At 41.7% G+C, this 21,497-nt stretch overlaps 1 protein-coding gene across 5 annotated transcripts in view; it reads left to right on the forward strand.

Annotated features, from left to right (window-relative positions):
• Positions 1–21,497, forward strand: part of ATP2B4 (ATPase plasma membrane Ca2+ transporting 4) — a 167,728-nt gene that overhangs the window by 83,914 nt on the left and 62,317 nt on the right. For 4 of the 5 annotated variants that reach the window (XM_044445354.1, XM_044445335.1, XM_044445319.1 and 1 more), the window contains one exon: positions 12,817–13,014. In XM_044445354.1, coding sequence (XP_044301289.1) covers positions 12,817–13,014 — 198 coding nt within the window. Of the gene's footprint in view, positions 1–9,040; positions 9,082–12,816; positions 13,015–21,497 lie in introns of those variants that run through there. The other variant, XM_044445344.1, reaches the window with a different exon arrangement.

Here is a 21,497-nt window from a genome sequence, read left to right on the forward strand (position 1 = left end):
TTTAAATCAACAGACCTTGGAAGATGGAGTGAGTTTCACCATCTGTGCTCTGCAGAATCCTGTGTAAAGCAGCCATCTGCAGCCTGGAACCCCCCAGGTATGTTGGGCTGCAGCTTCCATAATTCCTAGTGGCCATGCTGGCTGGGAACTATGGGAATTGCAGTGCAGCACATATATACAGCATGAGGTTGGAGAAGCTGCCATGAAAGATCTCTGTGCTGAGGGGTGATTGTTTTAAATATTTCTGTGTTCCTCTGCTGACTGAGTAGTCATCCTTGTAATTTGGACTATAATGAGTTCACAGGACTGAAACCTTCTGAGACTTGCTGGCACTAGCTGAGAATTTCTAGCTATTAAGTTTTCCTTTTTCATTTAGAATCAGTAGAATCTCTGGATTGTATCCATTTTCTTCTTGTAGCTTCTTTTTCTATAGGGCTTCAGTCCCTCTAGTTGGATATGGTTGCTTCTCTGTTTCTTCCTAGATTGGGGGGTTGGGGTGGGTACTGGTGTCCCCCCTCAACAGTGTCCAGATTTTCACATTTTGCAGAAGTTCAAACTAAATCCTATGCCATTAGGAATCAGAGCATTGGGCATTTTTAATATATCAAAATTAACTGGGGCTGAATAAGAGAGTGGCCAAATAAAAGCCAAAATGCTGGCTTTTCTTTTCAGAAAGTAGACGATGATGATGAAACAAGACTGTCTGTGTAGTTCACAACAATATGCAAAAGCAGGCTATACATACAATATCATACTTAACATAAATAATTTTAAAAACAATTCGAGCACAAATTAGACCTGTTAATTAGACCTGTTATCATGCCATTAAAACATACCTAGAAGAAAGCAGGCAGTCTTAACATGGCACTGAAATGATGGCAGTTTCACTATATAAAAAGATTTCGATAACTCATACTAATCCAGGATTAAAATAGTAGTAATTGAGAAATTATCCATGTTGCTGTTTGTTGACACATCTAACTTGGAGAAAATGGAAAAGAAAACATAAGAAACTGCATTACATGGGGTCAGTTTACTTGTCCACCTTACCCAGTATCGTTGACATTAACAAGCACTGCTTCTTTGAGGCATCACACAGGAATTTTCCATGCTCTGACAGGGGATGCCAAGGACTGAACCAAAAACACTGTGCACGGAAAGCCCTGTACTACCAGTGAGCCATTATCCTTCTGTAGGAGAAATGGGAGATACATGTCAAAGACAGTGGCTTCTATGAATCATGTTAATGTGAAAAAACTTTGCCATCTCCCAGGTTTGAGAAAAGGGTTAGCAAAGATAGCTTTGACTCATCCACTGAGAGTAACAGCAATGGAAGCCATTCTCTTCCCCACCTCTATCTCTCTATTAATCCCCTCTCTCATCTACCTTTGCATCACCTTGCTGGGAGAAACTGCACTTGAACCAAATTCTGGCCTGTTTTGCAGAAGAAATTTATGGGGGGGGGGGGGGTAAGAAGCCACAGGCCAACTATTCCTAGTTTGGTGTCCTCCAGATGTTTTGAACTTCAACTCCCGGAAGCCCTAGCTGTTATGACCAATGGTCAAGATTCCAGGACAAACATCTGGTGGGGCTCCAGGTTGGAGAAGTCCCTAACCAGACTATCAAGAGATTCCCTAACAAAGTTAGGGAAAGCTTTGTTAGGTGGACAGCTGCCTCAGACAACAAATGCTGGGGCTGGGAGCAGCGGTGCAGGGCTGTGGGATAAGAGCTGAGTGTGCCACCTGGTCTGTTCTGCTGGACTTCTGCCTTTGGGTGCAATGCAGAATCCTGCTGCATTACCAGTGCCAAAGCACTGAGATTTGGCTGGCTGCCTGTCTGGCTGCTGTATATGGCTGGTGGCCGTTTTGCCCTTTGCCTCAGGTAGTGGAAGACCTCAGACAAGCTGTTTTCCCTGGGCATGTCCTCTCTTACCACATGGTAAAACAATTTATGGACTCATGCCACAGGTGAGAGGCACATAGAAAACTAAGGAAAAGCATTCTGTTCTAGTTATCTCTGTGCAAGGAGTTCTGTTCCATTTTTGAAAAAAGTGGGAGAGCTTTCCATTGGGTGGTTTCTTCACCCGTGGCTGCAAATGTCCAGGCCCAGAACAATTCTACTGCATGATCAGCTCTTTGTCTGAAACCTTATATTATGCCAGAAAGGCTTGTATCCTTGCTTACTCCCCGTTCCCATTGTATCCGGAATAATGTCAATCATGGTTTTTCTAGGATATGTCTCAGCGGAGCAGCAACGGCACTTGTGGGTTAGGAGGCAGGGCTGCTACACCTGGCCTCTTCTCTGCTAAGTGCCTCACATTTAGTCAGCTCATCCACTGTGGATGTGGTTGTGTTTGGTATGAACATGTGTTCAGTTCAGTTCCCTGTCTTTAAAGAAAAAGTACCAGAAATGTTTGCTTGTTTTTAACTCGTGGATCTGTTGTATTCGCCCTTTTCCTTGATTGTATAAAACAAGGCTTATAGCCTGCATATAGTTGTGAGTTAGCTACTGCCAAAGTACTTTTTTAACACATGCATATATATATATCTTAAATCTTTTAGAAACAATAGTTGTGCTGATCAATGAGTAGGGACAAAAATTCAAAATGCCTTCTTTGGACCGACCAACCAAAAGTCATTAAAAATGTGCAAGTTTTTGAGTTCTCTAGAACGCTTCATCAGGCTTGCATGCAGACTTCTGAGTTCTGTACAACTCATCATCATTATCTAATCAAGCTCAGCTATGGATTTTTTAAAATACCCTTTAGCTGGCTTTCAGGAGATTGGAATGAGCTTATTATGTGTCCATATCTGATCATGTTTGTTTTGTAACTGTTCCCTCCGAGAACAACAACATATATATTATGTGCAATTTGGGAGATTTTATGACCAAGGATGTATTTTCTAATGCTGACAAAGGACAGAAAGAAGGAAGGAAGGAAGGATAAATTCCACTTTCTTTGTAACAAATTAATGTCCAGGCAGACTCCAGGGACAAACTGCTAAAAGCAGCTGCACTTAATATGAATCCTCTATAATTCCCAGAATTTCAGCTCTAATGCTTTCTATGCACTAGTGTCTTACAGTAGTCCTAGTACACATGAAAAATACCATTGTCTCTTGCATATGACACTGACCATGCAGCCCCCTTCCCCTCTAATAGGATGTCATTGCTCCAGTGTGTTCTCTTTTCTGCACACTACAGCAGGTGAATGTATTGCCATTGACTGTGCTTGTAATCCATAGTGTATTATGATGTCCAAGCAAAACCCTAGTTGTCAGCTTGAAGTTGGAGCCATCACATTGCCTTTCATCCTCAACTGGCAGACAGTACTAAATATATTATACCAGGAGCAGTAGGAAAGATGTACAGATGTTTTGGACACGAACATCACAAAAACTCTGGAGGCATGGCAAATAGTCAAGAATACAGGAAAATGATGTCCAAAATATCTGGAGAGTTACATTTTACCTGTCCTGTGTTACAAATCGTAATTCTACCATTAGAATTTCTTGCAGGTGAGTGAGTAGTGGTGGAGGCATAAGGGACTTCTGCAAGCACAGAGACATAACCCTGTCCTTCCTTTACTGCTCTGCTGATGGACTAGTACCTTGCATTTCCATTCTTTCTGCATGAAAGGGAGCTCTCTACTTTGTGGCCACCATAAAATTGCAGACCTACTAGCCTCTTAGCAAGTTAGTAAAACATGAACTAAAGTAACTTTTGCAGGGTTAATTACAAGATTATGTATTGATGTTGGAGGGATGGAGTTCACAATTCTGGTTTTACAGCATGTTACCTTGTCCTGTGGTAGAGAATGTAATGTAAAACACATTTTTGGTGCTCTGACCTGGGAAACTGGGAACTATCATTGTGTATTCGTAAAACTAGGCATGTTCTCATGCCCTGTCTTTGTTATCCCTGTGTCACTTTCAGCCATTATACTTTCCTAACAACAACAACAACAACAACAACACATTCATTTGGTGAGGTTGGTTTTTCACGCCCCAAGGAGTTTGTTTTTCTTACTTAGTGATTAATTCGCTGTTTGTTTCTTTGTATGTGATGTTATGTTGCAGTTCTGGTACAGTATGGATGTAGAATACTAGTTGAAAGGGCCATTACGGATCACCTAGTACAGGCCCCTGCAGATAAAGGAAATCAAGAGCTCAATTAAAGAGGCTGTCTCTGACCAAACAGCCCAACAGACCACAAACCAATAGCTGAGGACACACTGAGGCAACAAAACATACGTATGTGGGATATAAGAACTTAGGGAAAACAAGGAAACAAAGACAAATGTATTGTTATTTTTATATGTAGCCATAGTACAACCAATAAACAGTAGCATATTGTCTGTATTTCTAAACATTCCCTAACCTGGTACCCTCTGGATATATCAGACTTATTTCTATCATCATCGGGAGGGCACTAGGTTAGGAAGGCTATTGTCAATACTAATTTACCCTTCTGCTTTTGCAGTTCCTAAAAGCTTTCCAAGACATTAATGATTTTTTTAGCAGTGCTTCCGGGAACTAGAGCAGGACTGCAGTGACAACTGCTACGCCATGGGGCATGCTTGGCAAAAAATCATCTCTCTCTGCAATTGTTGACAGTTTCAAGTATCTCTTATGGAGCGAATGATCGCTATCATCACATGAGATACCCATTAACCCCTTTTAGGAGAGATGCAGGCATATGAAAAACATGGACCACTACAAAAATAGTAAAAATCCCAATAGGTTTGATAATGTTGAATATGGTACAAGATAATCCAAAAGTGCTTTAACACCAAAGTCATCTTTGGTGGCCCAGTAACTTAAGAACACATCTGTAAAAAGCAATATATTAAACAAACAAGCAGCAATACAGTCACCAGTTTGGCTTTCTATGCACTACTCCAATGGAGAAAGACTAAATAATTCTCTTCAAACCTCTGTTATGTGGTCATCCTAAATAGACTAAACATTTTCAAATTCCGCTGATCTGAATCATGCATGTGCATCTCTGTTATCTGTATACTTATGGGGGTGGGGGAACTATTGTTCTAAAGGAACCTCTGCACAGTATTCATTCAATTTGTTAATCTCTTTCTGGTTAATCATGAGCAGAGGCCACATGCATGACTGGGAGGGTAACCTATTTGGCTTATTTAATGGAGACTCACTGCACACTTCATTGGAATCTGGTTATAGCTTCATTGGCAAACTTGCCTAGTCTGAAAACTGTTGTGGAAAAGTAGACCATCCAAGCTGTGAAGATAAGAGCCAGAAAATGCATTTGTATGAAATACTGACGTTTCTTGAAAGACCAGTTCCCTGGAGAGCACCAGCACTAATGTTTCTCCTTCCTGGGAGCATTAACCAAATTATCTCAGTGAAGAAAATCCATCTGGAGAAGCTTTAATTAGTTATAAACATTAAAGGATTGTGAAACAGGAAGTGATAGGAACTCCTTTCCAGTCCTTTCCAGTAAATTCCAGGTGGTAAAATTCACATGTGTATAGCCACCAGTGTGGAATTCCTTGCAAAAAAAAATCAATCCAATGGATGATTGGACTTGTTAGTTTCCAAAATATGATCACCAAATCATACAAGTATGAAATCAGTTTATATATCACTTTGTATGATCAGGTTAACACGTGCATAATGCTATTCTGTTCACAAAAAGGGGTCAGAGTTTAAGCAGGGGAGGACTGGCGGAAAAGAACAGGCTCCTCTTTAAAGTTGAGTGCATTACATACCTCTAGTGCTGACCTGCTTGTTCCTGTTAATGTTACTGGAGTGGGACCCAGTGTCCCTTCCCGGGATGTCTCTGTTTGTTTGATTTCTGGAAAGTGGGGCAGAAGAGAGCCTTGGGAAATTGTTCATATGTCTTCACTGAACATGCCTCATCTTTAGGAAAGAGGTAGGGAACATGCTTCTGTAACGTGTGTATAAAAACAGGATCCATATAAGAGACAGCTTTCTGAACAACAGCTGACAGCACTGTGCTTGCATTACTGGGGTTTATACAGCCCCAGAAAAATTAGTATACAAGCCTTTCTTTCCAGACAGTATATGTGTTCCATTCTCACTTTCCCCACAGTGTTGACTTTAAATGATTTCTCATGTCAACCAAAAGAAAAGGGGGAAAATCAAAGTGACACAATATACCCAGGAGTGAATATCACTAATGGTATATAGAGGTTGGAGCAAAGAAATTGTGTGTGCATTCTCATGCTCTTTCTCTCTCGCGCTTTCTGAAAGTCCCTCCCAGGGAAGACTGCTTAATATCAAAACATAAGAGCCCTGCTGGATCCGTGGAAAGACCTTTCTAGTCTAGCATTCTGTTTCTAGGATGGGCTGCCAGATGATAATGGGAAAACCCAAATTAAGGGCAATAGCCTTCACATGATGTTTTTTCTGAAGAACAAATATTGAAGCATTGATTGCTTTTGACAGTGATAGTAATATATACCTGTCATGACTATACCTAATAGCATTTGATAGTCTTTCCATGATTTTGTTTGCTTTTAAAACTGTCAAAATTGGTGGCCATTAGTACCTCTCATTGTAGTGAATTATGCGCTTTTTAGCTTTGTTACTTCATGGAAAAGCTGGCTTTTCTTGAAGCTTCCCATTCACCCGCTGGTCCCTGGCAACGCCTGAAAAATCCAGTCAGGTATGTGTTCCAACTCTGCTTCTGGACCAGCCAGACGTTCTGGACTTAGAAAGGGCCAGCTTAGAAAATACCACTGCAGTATTAGCAAAAGCCCTTGGCTGATTACTGTCTCGGTCTTTCCTTTCTGTGGATCTGGTATCCATCTGCTCTCTTTTTTCCTTAAATACCTAAGAAAACACAGCAATTAGCATTGGGCAGTGACCAGTCTGTTTTCTCCCTTTGTAGGGACTGTGTTTTTTATGTTTCCCATTCACTCTGAAATACTTATTCCTGGATAAAAACAACCCTTCTCTCTCTGCACATCTCTGTGCACAAGATTCTTTCTTCCCTTTCTCTTTCCTCCACCAGACAAGGAAGGGAGAGAGATAAGCCACCAGTCAGAGAATTTGGCAAGTTTTCCCCAGCTCCTGCTGGGAGCCCTAGCAGCATCCCACATGCCAAAGAAAGAGGCATCCAGATTGTTACTATGCAGGGGTATTCGTCTGACCTTTCCTGCTCAAGCAAAGCATTGTGGGAGCTGCCAGAACTCTTGCACTGATTGCCTTAAGCAGAAGGTGGACATTTCAGCAGCTATTACATAGGAAAGCCTTAAAGAACCACAGAGAATGAATCTGTATAGCAATAAGCTGCAGGGGGCTTGATGGTTAGTGCTGTGGGAAGGTGCGCAAGAGGTGTAGCATTTCTTTCTCTGCCACAGCTTTATTTTTATAACCTTGAGGGAGTCATTTGCTGTATCAATAGGCATCATATCTAGCTAGCAACATGTGGCCATTCCTTGGGCTTGGATTCCTTGGTGGCATCACTGAATGAAAACTCTGTATCATAGTGGTTTGTGGTTTGGACAGGGGAAACCAGGGTAGAACCCTTGGGACATTCACCAACTTTCAGCTTAGCCCCCCTTTTAGGGCCATTGTGAGTGGAAGGAATAATCAGATACAACTGCTCTGACCAGTTTGGTAGAAGGGCAGAATAAAAACATGAAAGTATTAAGTTTCTCTGTAGTCGTTACATAGGCAAACTGTATATTGATCATGTGTTGTATTAATGCACAATGTCTGTTAGCCATGTCCTTAAGAAATATCCTGATCCTTTCAAATATCTGCTCGAGGTAGTTTCATCATTTGGCTTGTATCTGCTGAAATAGCTGATGCAAATATTTCAGCCATTGGAAGGATTTAGGAGCCTCTTGTCAAGGTGCTCACCACTGTGAGTGGTTTACAGGTTGTCTCGTGTCTATAGAAGGAGTCGGCAGGCTTTGCATTATCCTGGCAGTCTGAAAATTCCAGCGAAGCAAAGCTATAATGTAAAGTCACATCAGGAGAAACTTTGAAAAGGAGCATGTTCCCCTTCCTCACATTTGTAGACATTTATTTTATTTTCTGAGTGCATTCTCTCCCCACACCCCTCCATCCTGCCAAGATAATCCTGCCAATACTCCAGTGCATAGGTGGGCAGACTTCAGGCTTGTCTAATCTACTACGTTTTTTTCAAGAATCCCAAGGTCTACCAAACAGAACATTAACAGAATGCCTCTGAGCACATTCGGAATCAAGGAAATTATTTCAGTACTGATCTCAGTTCTTTCTTACAGAAGCCTGCTTTGTAGGGTTTCAGTTAGGGTAATGCCAGCTTCTTTTCAGCAACCTAATTCAGTTTGAATTTCTTTAGTTTTTTTGTTGTTAGACACTTGGGAATCAGAAGGCCTTTTCTGTACCGTAGAGTGCGCTGAAATTTACCATTTAGTTCAGATCTGCCTTTGGCCCATGTGGAGGGAATCCTCTTGTCTGTGGACTGCTTTACCCATGAAAGCTGCTTCTTTTGAGGCAGTGGTGTCAAATGTCTCTGTTGCTTAACACATACTATGAATTTTCACAACATCTGTGTGTGTGTACCCAGTGGGAACCTACAGTTGTCAGTGGCTCCCCATTGCATGCATGCATAGGAAAACAAATAACGTTTGTGTTCTCCAAGATGCAATATGCAGAATAGTTTCCCACCCAGAAGTTCCTTTTGTGCAGGAAAAACCTCATTTATGTGAAGTGGCCTTGAGACACCAGAATAATGGAAATGCAGTCATTAGAAGAAGAAATAAAATGAAACAAATGACTTTTCATTTCCTCAGGACCTTGTCATTTCTTGTTACAATTTTGTTTTCTTTGTAGTTTATTCCAAAGTACATTTGCAAACACTTTTTCATAGAAGAAAGTTTAAAATCTGAAATGCCAATAGGAAGAAATAAAATTATATCAAAAAGGGAACACTTGTCAGTTTTTATCTTGTCACAACTCTTTAAAAATAACTTTGACAGATTACTTATAAAGCACAAACACTGTGTGAGAGAGAAAGAGAAAGAGAAAGTGAAAGAGAATGAGAAAGAGGCAGTGGCAGTGGCAGTGGCAGAGATGGACAGACCAAAATGTAAGTTTCTTCGATCATGTCTGCCAATTTGTGAGGAAAAGTTCATTTTCACTGAACTTCTGTTAGCAGGAGCAAAACTAGAAATGTCTTGTCTGAGAAACCTCCACTGATCCATCACCCTGGAGAATGATATGCTCACGCTATGGAAACAAATGCATGGAAAGTCAGACATTGCTGCTGCAGCTTGTTGACTCATGCTTATTTCCAAAAGGCTGTGGGGAAGAGATATGTGCTGAATTGAGTGGCATAAATGTATTAGATTCCTAAAAACCACCAACATATTTTAAGATCCTATGAGACATAGTCACCTGATGATTCTCCAGCCCTTGTGACAAGTGAATACATCAAATGCTGATGGATATAATGTATTCACTGTCTTGATATTTCCTGCCTGGCGAGTGACAGGGTGGTGTGTTGGGGCTGAAAAGCCTCAGATCCATCACAAAACTGAGCTGTCTCCACATTTGCAAGGGTGCAGGGCAGAGGCCATGTCTGCTTGAGGATGAGGATCATTTCTCTGTCACTGAACAGTATCTGCTTTGGGGTGAAAATGGGTTTTCAGTGTTGCATGACAAAGAACCAATATGCTATAGTGACTTCAAATCTTGAACTAGGAAACTTGGGGTCAAATCCCTGTTCAACCCTGAAGCTCATTGGATGTCCTTGGGCCTGCGAGAAGCTGTCGACCCAAGGTCCTTGCAGGCCCTGTGATGTTAAAACGCTGCCCTGAGCTATTTGTAGGGTAACATCAAACTTGTACTTGGCATGCTCTGGTCTCAACAACAACAACCAAAGCTCTTAATTCCACATATACTGTTTGTTTAATAAAGAAGGATGAGTATCACAAACAAGTGGTTCAAAGTCATGTTTAATGTGACATCTGGTTTGCTGCATAACTAAGTGCATAAGCTGAAGAGGGGCGTGCGTGCGTGCGTGTTGAGAGAGAGCACATGCTAGGGCCAAACAACAGGTACATTAATTGTGTAGCCCAAGAATGCAATTGAGCATTAACTTTATTAACTCTCCTGTAAGTATGCATTGCCTGATTCAGATTATGACCGTCATGTACTAAGAATGGGGAGATTTAACTTGCTTCCATTATTTTTTCCTGAAAAATCTTCTCTCCTTGAGAAGGTGTTGAAAAAGAAAAAGGAGCCCATTGAGACCAAGTGTTGTGGCAATGACAGCGCAAGGAGAAGGTTTAATCTTCAACTCCCAGTGCACAGTGATCCCAAATTGAATCAGGGCTGATCATGCTTACACTAGAGTAAATATACTAGTCTTTAGCTATGAGATCAGTACATAGTTTGGCTCAGGGAGATTGTGAGGGGAGATGTGTTTATTATATGTTTCAGAATATTTGAGTGCATAACTGCATTGGTTGGTTTCATGTCAAGTTAAAATTAGCAAAATATGCCCCTGAAAAGTTCTCCCCATACATATATCCCTTTCTTGTGACATGCTGCAAGCAATAGCATAGCCGTTCCAGCTCAGTTCTAAAGGCGCCACAGCAGCACCGTGCTGGCAGCTGCCTTCTGTCTCTAGTTGTGAGCAAAAGATGGACCGGCAGGTAAGCAACTCCGTTTTATAGTCCAGTTGCTGCTCTGTAAGAGGTAGCTGTTGTGAGACACTACAAAGGGGTGTGAAGGTACATGTTCCTGCGGTTTGACTACATATGAAGATGAGGCCAATGAGGTGAAAAAGTCAGTTCTTCCATCCTCTAGTCTCCTTTCTTTTCTTGTGTGCAGAGAAAATTTCTTATTTAAGAGTCTGTATGAGAAATGGCAACTGTGAAATTGGTTCGGTTCAGTTTACTTGCTGGCTTGCCACTTTTTCCACCTATTAATCTGGTCAATTGCTGAATGAAAAAAAATTGAAGAAAGTCTTTGTATCCAAATCCTTATTTCTTCTTTCTCCCTGTTTCCTGCTTGAGATGTATCTTGGATCCCAACTTCAAAGCTGCAAAGATATCTTTGTGTGTATGTTGTTCAAGAGTGGAAGTGGCCGGGGTGGTGCAAATAGTATCTTCTGTGCAAATAGTATCAAATGGAAATGCATAGCTGGGCCTCTTGTGCCATTCCTGGAATGGACATTATTCCATGGTAAAAATCATCACAATCACATTACATTTATAATGTGTTCTCCTTCTTGCAAGGAATCCAAAGCAGCTTGCAAGATTCCCTTTCTTGCCATCCCTGTAAGGTAGTTTGGACTGAGAGTGGCCCAGGTCACTCACTGAGCTTAATGACCAAATGAGAACTGGAGTTCTCACAGGTCTCCAGTTCAGCAGTCTCACCACAATACCACACTGGCTCTAAGTGGGAAAGTTGAATTCTTTTGCCTGATTAATTTGTCAAACAGAGAGATCATGAGCCTCTTTTTTGCATTCTTGAACACATGTGCTAGTCCCAGAAACAGAAAAAGATAAAATCCTTTCCTTCGTTAGAGTGCAGGTTTCTCCAACCTGGAGACCTCCACATGCATTGGATTGGAATCATGGGAGTTGTAGAGGGTATCAAATTGAAGAATTCTGTTACAGTGTTGTCAGAGAAAGGAGATGGGAACCTACTTAACAGTGAGTAAAGAAGAAAGGGGGCAGTGGTCTGTAGTAGTTTTGCATTTACAACAATTCTTGTTCCATTATTAAAATTAATTATGCAAACAAAGTGATTTGCATTTACATTCACTTAATTTATTCTGTATTCAAGTTATCTAAAAAAAATAGATTCTCCCCACCTCAAGATTTAAGTGACAGTGTTATAGTAGGATGTGGCTGGGAGAGAAGGTGGCTTTAAACAGCTGTAAAAAATGTGCCCAGAAAAACCAAAGAAGACAGCTGCAGAGATCACAACCAATCTGTGCAGCTGTCTTTTAGTGGTGTTGGTTTTTGGTTTTAAATATATTGTAAACTGAAATGGAGAAGAAGGATATGATTAGAGGTACTCCGGGATATAAGCCATCAGGCATTCTTCCCAGGCCAATCCAAGAGCGACTTCAGATACTATCTACGCTTTTGCACAGTGATGGCGACTGGAAATCGGCTGCCACAGCAGCTGAGACTCTCAGTGTACCACATTTTCACAGCAAATGTTAGATTCCATGGCTGCAACATCAGACAAATAGGTATTCTGCCCGAGTTCTCTAAGGCTCACAGCATTAAATAGACTCTAGATCAAGGCAGGGAACATGTGGCCCATGTAGACCCCACCACCAACCCCTTTTCCCCCGGTATGGTCCCAGTCACCCTCTGCTGTCCACTGAATTTTTAAAAAAGAAAAAAGTTGCACTGTGATGGCTGTAGAGTTTCAAAACAGCTGCAAATGTTTGCAAGCTAAACTTGGCCCTCCCTCTCCACACCCTCTCTTTTTGTACCTGGAAAACTTGCGGACCACAAAGGTGTTGACTGAAAAGTGAACATATCCCCCTGACCCCCACCCCAAGTTGCCTGCCTTTGCTCTGGGTGTGTAGTATAAGTGGTTCACCTAGATGTGTTTTGGTTACTGTTCCGTTCACAGGTGCCTTCAGTCTGTTTCATATAATATATTCCTCTTCCCAACATGTATCTGCAGGCAGTTCTTGCTATTAGAATCCTTCATGTATGGGAAGGTGGGAAGTATTTATGTAACATCAGTAATGAAGGTTGTGTAAGATGAAAGAAACTGGGTTTAGAGAGAGGGATCAAAGTAATCAGGCTTTCTTGGCACCCCCGTTTAATTGCCTCTTACTTCCTTACAGGCCTGTCTGGGAACCCTGCAGATCTGGAAAAAAGAAGACAAGCATTTGGCCAAAACTTCATCCCACCGAAAAAGGCCAAAACCTTCCTGCAGTTAGTCTGGGAAGCACTGCAGGATGTCACGTTAATCATCTTGGAAATTGCAGCCATAATCTCCCTGGGCCTGTCTTTCTATCACCCTCCTGGTGGCGACAATGAAAGTGAGTATGCAGCATCGTCTATGGGAGGCAGACCCTGTGGTCAAATAACAGTAGTGCATCCCATTCAATTCCTATACATGTTCCAAAGCGTGTAGATGTTCGATAGCTCCACTGTTCCTGTCCATTTATTGTAGTTTGCCTGCCTGCTCCTGTGTCGGAGATTGTTGATCACAGTGGAACAGATAGTGGGGGCGGACTGTGTCTAGGGGAAAATGTGGAGGAATCCATACTGGGGCTGGGAATCTGAGGGATTCCCTGGGCTCTGCTTCCTGGACTCTGTTGCAACCCTGACTTCGTGTTCCTGGCAGGCACACCCAGTGTTGGTATGGCACTTGCTGGGAATGTGCAAGCAGCATCCCCTTTCCGGGTCAGGTAGAGCAGCTGCTTCTGCAGTCGCACCTGATGCAGAAGATGGTTGTTTGTGCCGGGCCCACCAGGAATGTAGCCCCGTGTGACCACTGCAGAGACCCCCTTTTCCGCCATATGCAGCGGCCTTTGTGCTGCTTCATCTGATGTGAAAGAAGGTTGCTGGTCAATTCCATGACCATTCATGGTCTTCCTCTTAGTTTGACTTCTTTGCAAGATCAGGCCAAAGCATGAGAAGTAGTCCACAAATGCTGGAGGGATAGATTGCAGTGAGTTTTATCCTAACCCTATAAGTCAGACAGACTTGTGCAAGAGTTCTAAACTGAGGCCTTCTCCAAAGCGGAAAGGTCTTTATCCTATTGTGCTAGAATGAATGTGCTACCATGTACATGCAATAGATCCATAGAAGCAAGAGTTTGTGCTCTTAAGTATTGACGGTTGTGGGTGCAGTCTAGGTCAGTCAGTGTAAATCAATGTTCACTGTTAATCTGTGTTGAAGTTTCCCTGGCAGAAAAATGTTAACTTCTCCCTTCTTTATTCCCTTACCTGAAAGATAAAGCGTAGGTATTTTCACCAGATGACTTCCCCAGCTGGCAGCATGACTGTGTTTTCCTGCCTACTTTCTCATTTATTCTCTCACTCCACAACTTAACATAATTGTTCTAAGTGTAATGAAACAGTGAGATACAGTTTGATCCAAGCAGGCATTTCAATTAAAGGAGTTGCTCCTTCAACACATCTAGAAAGCAAGTTACTTGCTTTGACCTGGCCAAGTCCCAGCACTGTTTCATTTTGTTAATTAAAAAAAAAAAAAAATACAGTGTTAGCTTGCTACAAATTTAAGGGTTTTTTTTTTTTATTTCCCTTCTATGATGTTGGGCAACATTTCAAAATCCTAGTATACACAAGTGATGCAAGTGATTCCTATTTAAATAGTAATTAAATATTACCCAAATTACATAATGGTTTCATAGAACAGTGCTGCATGCACTCCCAATGGCAAGGGATTTTCAGGATAATTTAGTGATGGGGCTTGGAGGTCAAGCACCTGACCCTGAAGGAACCCAAGGAAGTTCACAATCCAGATTAGGGAGTCTCGTGGTTCCTATTAGGCCTTGTGCCAGGGGCTCTTCACTCCTAAGAGCATAAGTAAATACATTGTACTCAGGATACTAATGCAAGTATGTTTGGTGCATGCTTGGAAGTATCAGCCTGCTATGCGAGTTTACATTCACCACTGATTCTAAACTAGGCAATGGTACTCTGAGGTTAAGAAATATGTGAGCCTGGGGTTTCTGTTCTTGATGAGCCTATGACAGATGTCTTGCTTACCCACGAATTAGTTCTAGCATCCAATAGTATTTATAGCATCTTGACTTAGCATTGCTTAGGGTTGCCATTTCCTGCAGGCTGATCTGTTAAGGAATGTCAAATTGGGTGAGACCAATAATTAATTCAGTCGCAGCATCCTGTTACTGATGTTGGCTAGACTGAATGCAGCAAAGAGCATCAAGTTTAAAGGGAGTGGAGGAATGGAGATTTACAGTTGTTTGATCGTCCTATCACAGTTGCAGCTTATAATTTCACTCTTGAAGAATCTTCTCCTTTTCCCTGTTGTACTATTATCTTTCACAAACCCCTTGGCCAGGAGTCCCATACATTAATTGCATCTTGCCAAATCAGTTTCTCTTTTTGTGGTCTCTGCATCACACATATAGGCTCTGCGCCTGTGTGGAGCCCTGTTTTGGGAAGATTCTATAGCTAAGTTGTGATTAGCAGGAACTTCTCCCCCCCCGACCCCACCCTGCCATGTGCAAGGTATTATCATAAGTAGCTCATGATACAGAATGAAAATATACATTCCTTGCTCAGTTTTTATGAGCTTTTACACTTTTTGACATTTACATATGTCTGATACACATCTCAACTGACAAGTACTGTTAGATATTTCCTTAAAATGGAAAGTGTGGTTATCTTTGAGAATTTTTCCCTTTCCCCAAGAAGTATTTTTGCCTTTTGTGTTTGCGATTGAATAGAGCAGCTCACAAAATCAAGTTGTTCCCACAGCAGTGACTTTTGGTGTGGGCATTGTTAATATTCCCCCTCATTTCTCCTCCCTAACAGTTCCTAACCTTCCCACTTGCCGTTCTGACTGCTGTGGTGCTTTGGTTACTTCAGCAATGCACAATGATGCCAAAATCTGCTCCTGAGTGGCAATTTAGTGCTCAGTATTCTAAACATCAGTTTCCAGTGTACATTACTTTGCGCTCATTGTACTGAATTTCATTTGACATTTCACTGCAGAGTCATTTAGTTTGTAAGATCATCCCATTTATAGTCTACCTTATCATCCTAAAAGTTTACAACGATGCGATGCCAGGGTTGTGCTTTCTTCTCTTGCCAAATTAATATCATTGTTTGTTTAATGGCTAAATGTAGTAGTATCCAAAGCGTTTATACTGGACTAGTAAATTTTAGAACAGAGTCTGTCTGCTTGATAAATCCAGAAGAATTTATAAGGGATTGGAGCAGTACAATCATAGTTTCAAAAGGTTGTCTTGTATTCTCCCCTAAAATGTGTTTTTATTACTCAAAAATATTGTCACTATGTCTTACTGCCAAATTCCAAATTAGCAGGAGCCATCACTTCCTCAACAGAGTTTTTGTGATTCCAAAAATATCTCATACAGGAATACTTGTTTTTGGAATGGGGCAGAAGGGAACTCTACTGACCTGTGCTTATCAGGGAAACAACTGTTTCCGCTTATTTTGGGGGTTATTTTTGGACTGGCAAAGGTTTGTTACACAAACAGTAGGTCCCATGGGTATAAGGCTCATTGAGGTAGAGAGACCACGTTGGATATTACCTAATGGTTTGGGTTGGCAGGTGAGGTCTCTTGCGTGCTACAATGGGAAATCCAGCTCCAACCCATTTCTTTCCTAAATTCCAAATACAGCCCAAAGATTCTCTTCATTCATGACTCTCACCTAGGCTTCAGTTTGCCCAAATCTACAGATATTTTCTGGATGGAAGACCTCTCCTCCTGTCAAACTACTCTGACAACTTTGACAAAAATTCCTTAGCTAACCGGAGGACAATAGTGGATTCAGGGCATAAGTCTTCCTCTTAAATTCATTTGTTCATTTGGGCATGTGTTCAGATTAGATATTAAATGTGGATGGTAGTAGCACTTCTGGTGTGTTAATCAGTTACAGGTGCCTTCTCTTCACACTTGCTTTGAATGGATCGATATTCCCAAGGGTATCTGTAAACACTGCATTCTTCTGCCTTTTGTCCTATAGTGGGCAAACATCAGATGTAGCCATTTTCTGTTGGTGGTCGTTTTTAACACAAGTCATGCTGCTTTTCCTGCAGTTATAGTCACACTCTAATTGCGAGCTCATAGAAAAGTCTGGGCTGGGAAAAATAGCAATGGTCGTGACCATTGGGAATCATATGTAATAGGGTAGTGTGTCTACAGAGGACTGACAGCATTCCCATATCCTGTGCACAACATCTTTCTCTCCTGTTCTTGGCACTTATTCTTGTCAAGCTAGTCTGCTTCTCCAGTCTTGATCTTAACAAGGCTAAGCAATCCTGCCTTTGAAGAAGGTCTTGTCCTTCCTAGAAACCTTTATATTTGAAGTTATTCTAAAAGTGAACATTTAACACAGTTTGGATCTTCCAGTAATTGCCATTTTGACAAGCTTTGCCCCAGCTTCATCCTGAAGCGCATATCCCACCGTATCCCATACTTTCCTGGCCTGTATGCTGCTTAGCAATTGGTTTGTGTTCCTTCTGGAACAAGCCTTGTGCACATTTTTGTTCGGAGCCTGTGGCCCTGCTTATTTTTCTGGGACTTTCTTGTAAGGTGTAGTCTAAGACTTGATCTTAAATATACTTTTAGCAGGGCTTTGCAGGAACTCTGTGGCTGCTCGGTCAGGTCCTGTGGGTGGACTGTACTAGTTCTCTCCTGACTACTGCAATTTTCCTGATTCCCACCCCACAAGACTGGAGTGACTCACTATCCTACAGTTTCATAAACAACTTTACAGCCTTTAACACATACTACAGCATGGCATTATTTTAGTCATCTTCTGGTTTTTACGGAGATATTATACAGTTAGCAATATTTGCAATTTCATTGTTGAGATTCTTCAACACTTCTGACTGCACCATCTGTTCCTAGTGACTTATCTCTGACTAGCTTATCACTTTGCTCTGAAAAGTCTCATATTGAAACATCAATTTGTGACAGCTCTTCAGATTTATTACCCCAAATGTGCCAGTGTGATTATAATTGCTTAATTGCAGGCCTTATATCTAGAGATCTCTGGGCCCTAAGGAGTCCAAAAGCCCCTAGATAAAATAATCATACCCTGTTATTAAAACTGAATTAGGGAATGTTGAAACTGATATGTTAACCTATTATATATGAGATCTAGAATTATGATGAGTAGCCATATTAGTCAATATGAAGTACAGCAGCAAAGTTTTCTTAGCAAAAGGAAGATAAAGGAAAATCCTTTTTCTGTTGAGTCTCTCTCATAAAGATGTTAAATGCACAGGAGCTGTGGTAACTCTAGATTACCACCACATACTCTCCTGCATATAAAATTTTCACATGTATGCTTCACCTTCCATAACAGTTTTACAACTCAGTCCTATACATGTCTACAGAATCAAGGCTTATTCCTAGCTAGGTGTTTATTAGATTGTACTCTTACACCTGAATAGTAAGAAGCTGGATAGCCATGCATATTCCATGCTGTTTGGGCACAGAATTTGATACTGGGACCAGAATTTAGATCCTGAAAATACTGGCTTTCATCCTCATCATTTTTAAGCCAGTAGGTTTTTTTCCTCTTACTGCTGCAAGGATAGATTTTATTGAAACTGTCTGAGCAGCACTTAATAAAATCTCTGAGGTAGAGGATTTGTATGATCGGGGGAAAGGGCTTCAGTTCCCTGCAGAGTTATTTTTCCCTAAAAGATCAAGAGAAGGCATTTAAGGCTGCAGTCCTGAGTCTGCTTAGTTAACCCCATGGGATTTGGTGAAACTTACTTCTGAGAAGACATGTATAACATTGCATTGTAAACAACACATATATGCAAATTTCCTTACACATATGAAGACTGCAACATTTTGTTTTTCTTATAGAATTGTGCACCGTATCTTTTCAAATAAAAATGTCATATTCCACCATTCTTTAATGTTGTCTCAGGACAGCTAACAATCAGCAATTACAAGATAAAAGCAAACTATCAATAATAAACGAATAAAAAAACACTACAACAGCAGAGGTGATAGCAAAACATGAGACTGTCGCAGTGGCAGAATGAAATGAACCCAAATAGGCATTTTCAAAAGCCTGGACAAATTCTAAAATAAAATAAAAAACTTTGCTTGGGGTTAAACTGAGCATCCCTGGATAGAACCTTCCAGAGGCTGGGTACCCCAGCAAGAAGGTTTGTTCTCCAGTCCACTGAGCTTCCAAGGGCTGTCTGGCACCGGGGGAGGTCCTCTTTAGCACATTTCATCAGCCTTCCCCAATGAAGTGACCTCCAGATGCATAACTCCCATCATTCCCTGCCTGTGTGGTCAGTGAAACTGCATTCCTGGGAATTATAGTCTAATCCATCTGGAGGGGAAGCCTGTACTACTAAGACTGCATATACTAATGGTGAAACAACAACACCTCATACAAACACACAATTTTGCAGATCAATTGTCACCTACAAAAGTGTGTGTATGGGGGTGGCATTTCCAGCTGTTTTTTTTTGGGGGGGGGATGATGGATTTTCCTGAAACTGGGGTGGTGGTAGTTTCCTTTAGGTAATTTTATAAGGTGGCTGGGAGGTTCTCTCCACCCCACTTTGTGCAGTTCCTTTAAAGCAGGGGTCTCAAACTCAATTTACCTGGGGGCAGTCTGGGTGAGGCTGGGCCGCATCAAGTATTCCACCCCTGCGGTGGTGGGGGCCGCTCGTCCTGCGTGGCTCCCGGAGGCCGGCCCGGCGCTTTGAAGGCCGCAGGGCCCCTCCCCCGTGCCCCACCCATCCCGGCAATTGGCCTGCAGGCCGCGAGTTTGAGACCCCTGCTTTAAAGCATCAGAGTAACTCCTTTCAGCAACAGTGAGGTTCTTCCTACAGACTTCTAACTGCTACATCAGATATATTGGTTTATAACTCCCAGAATCCCCCAGCCAGCTTCTGGTAGATTTGGGGAGTTATAGGCCAACCCCACTGGCAGTTTCCAGGAAGGGGAAGGCTGTGCTAAGAACATAGAGCTCTATTGCATGCCCTGTTGAATTTGAAAGGACCAAGTACTCCTCTCTCCACCAACATGCTTCCTTCTTCTTTCAGGGTACATTCTCTTAAGTGATCTCTCAATTCTTAGGACTAGTAGCACAAGGGTCCTGGTTATTCAGGGTGGCTGGAAATGTCACCTGGCTGCAAGAGTTGTGAGCCAGTGTCTTGTGCTTATTAATTAACTTCTGTGCATATGAAATCTACAATCAGATTTAGCCTGTGGCTCTTGATATGTATCCAGCATGGTCCTTGATGTTCAGTAAACTGTTCCTTTTATAGAGCTTACCTTCGCCTGCAAATATGTTTATAATTGCGTCAGCTACTGCCTGCTGTGTGGATGAACCTCCACAGACATTTCAAAAAACTTTACACTAAGCCTTTAGCAGCATCCATCAGGCTCACAGATAAAAGCAAGTTGATCAGAGGATATCTTACCATTCTCTAGAAAGATATTATCTCTGCTGATTGGGGATATAGCAGTAATTCTCTCTTCTGCATGCTATATGATTTTCAGTAATGATCAGTCCAATTTTTCCCTGCATTTACATAACAAAAAGACAGGAAGGGGCTTTTCCCTAGATGCCTTGTTTTGCTACCAGCTCAGCAACAAAGCTGAAAACACTTTGTGGGGATATAAACATCAGCCAGATTATAGGAATCAACATTTCATGCATTTTGCCGTGTCCTTCCCTTACCCTTTACCTTTCCCATGATGTTCTTGAGATGCTGTGCTGGATACCAGACTGTGCTTGAATGTTGAGCCTGCAGAATATCAAAATTCAGACAACCAGGATGATAAGTCAGGCTGCTTCACAGATGGCATTATTTTTCAGCCCCCCTGTGAATAGCAAATAGGCTCAAAATTTTTGCTAATTGAAGCCGTTTAACACAATGCCAGCCAAAGACATATCTAAATGTTTAAAGTTATGCTTATTTCCCTACACTTGTCCTCAACAAATTAGAGATTTACATCTTGAGATGTTGTCCTTTTCCTGAGGCATCACAGATTGCCACAACTAAAAGTGCTATGTTAGTGTTGTAAGAACATGCTCACATTAAAGCTTGAAGGATGCTTTGCATTTGTTAAAGTGACCTCTAGACCAGAAAAGCTGGATTGTGTATAAGATCCAGAGAGAGAATCACCCTGTATGCTTCTGTGAGCCATGGGGATGAGCAAGGGCTACACAGGGCTACACTTTATCCTTCCGTTGTTGAATCCTGCCTCTGGCTTTGGAGGTGCTGCCAGGTATTCCACACTTTTCAAACCCTCTTTCTCTTTATGGGTCAGAAAGTTTCCTTTTACAAATAATAATGATGAAAACACCTAGCCTGGAAGGATGTCCTTCTCTCATGATCCAATGAAGGACACCTACATATCCCATTATCTTCAGAGTCCAGGCAGCTGGAAAATGGTGAGAGGACCTCTTTGGTAGTGATGCTACAGCAATGAGTTCCCTTCTCAAATGAAAGAACAGCTTTCTTTTTAAGTGCCAGCAAAGTTGTATCTGGTTGAACTTTGCTTGAGGCTATGCACTGAAGCTGTTGCTTTGGCTACTGCTATATTTTAGGTTTCTCCTTGGATTTGGTTTAGGGTTTTACTGGCACTAGCCAAGTCCCCCATCACCTGAGCCATAGCTATTATCTCCACTGGGAAATTACAGGTGTGGATTCCTTCCATGGGGATTCCTAAGGTCCCCTGGAAGAACCTAGAACTTTCTGGGCAGGAATCTACACTCCTTTTGTGTGTGGGGGGGCGGGGAGGTTATATTTTAGTTTTAATTCCTGTAGGCTGGCAAGTGCTACTTAC

The sequence above is a fragment of the Varanus komodoensis genome, unplaced genomic scaffold, assembly GCF_004798865.1.
Source record: "Varanus komodoensis strain SLA01 unplaced genomic scaffold, ASM479886v1 scaffold1, whole genome shotgun sequence".
NCBI classification, from domain to species: Eukaryota; Metazoa; Chordata; class Lepidosauria; order Squamata; family Varanidae; genus Varanus; species Varanus komodoensis.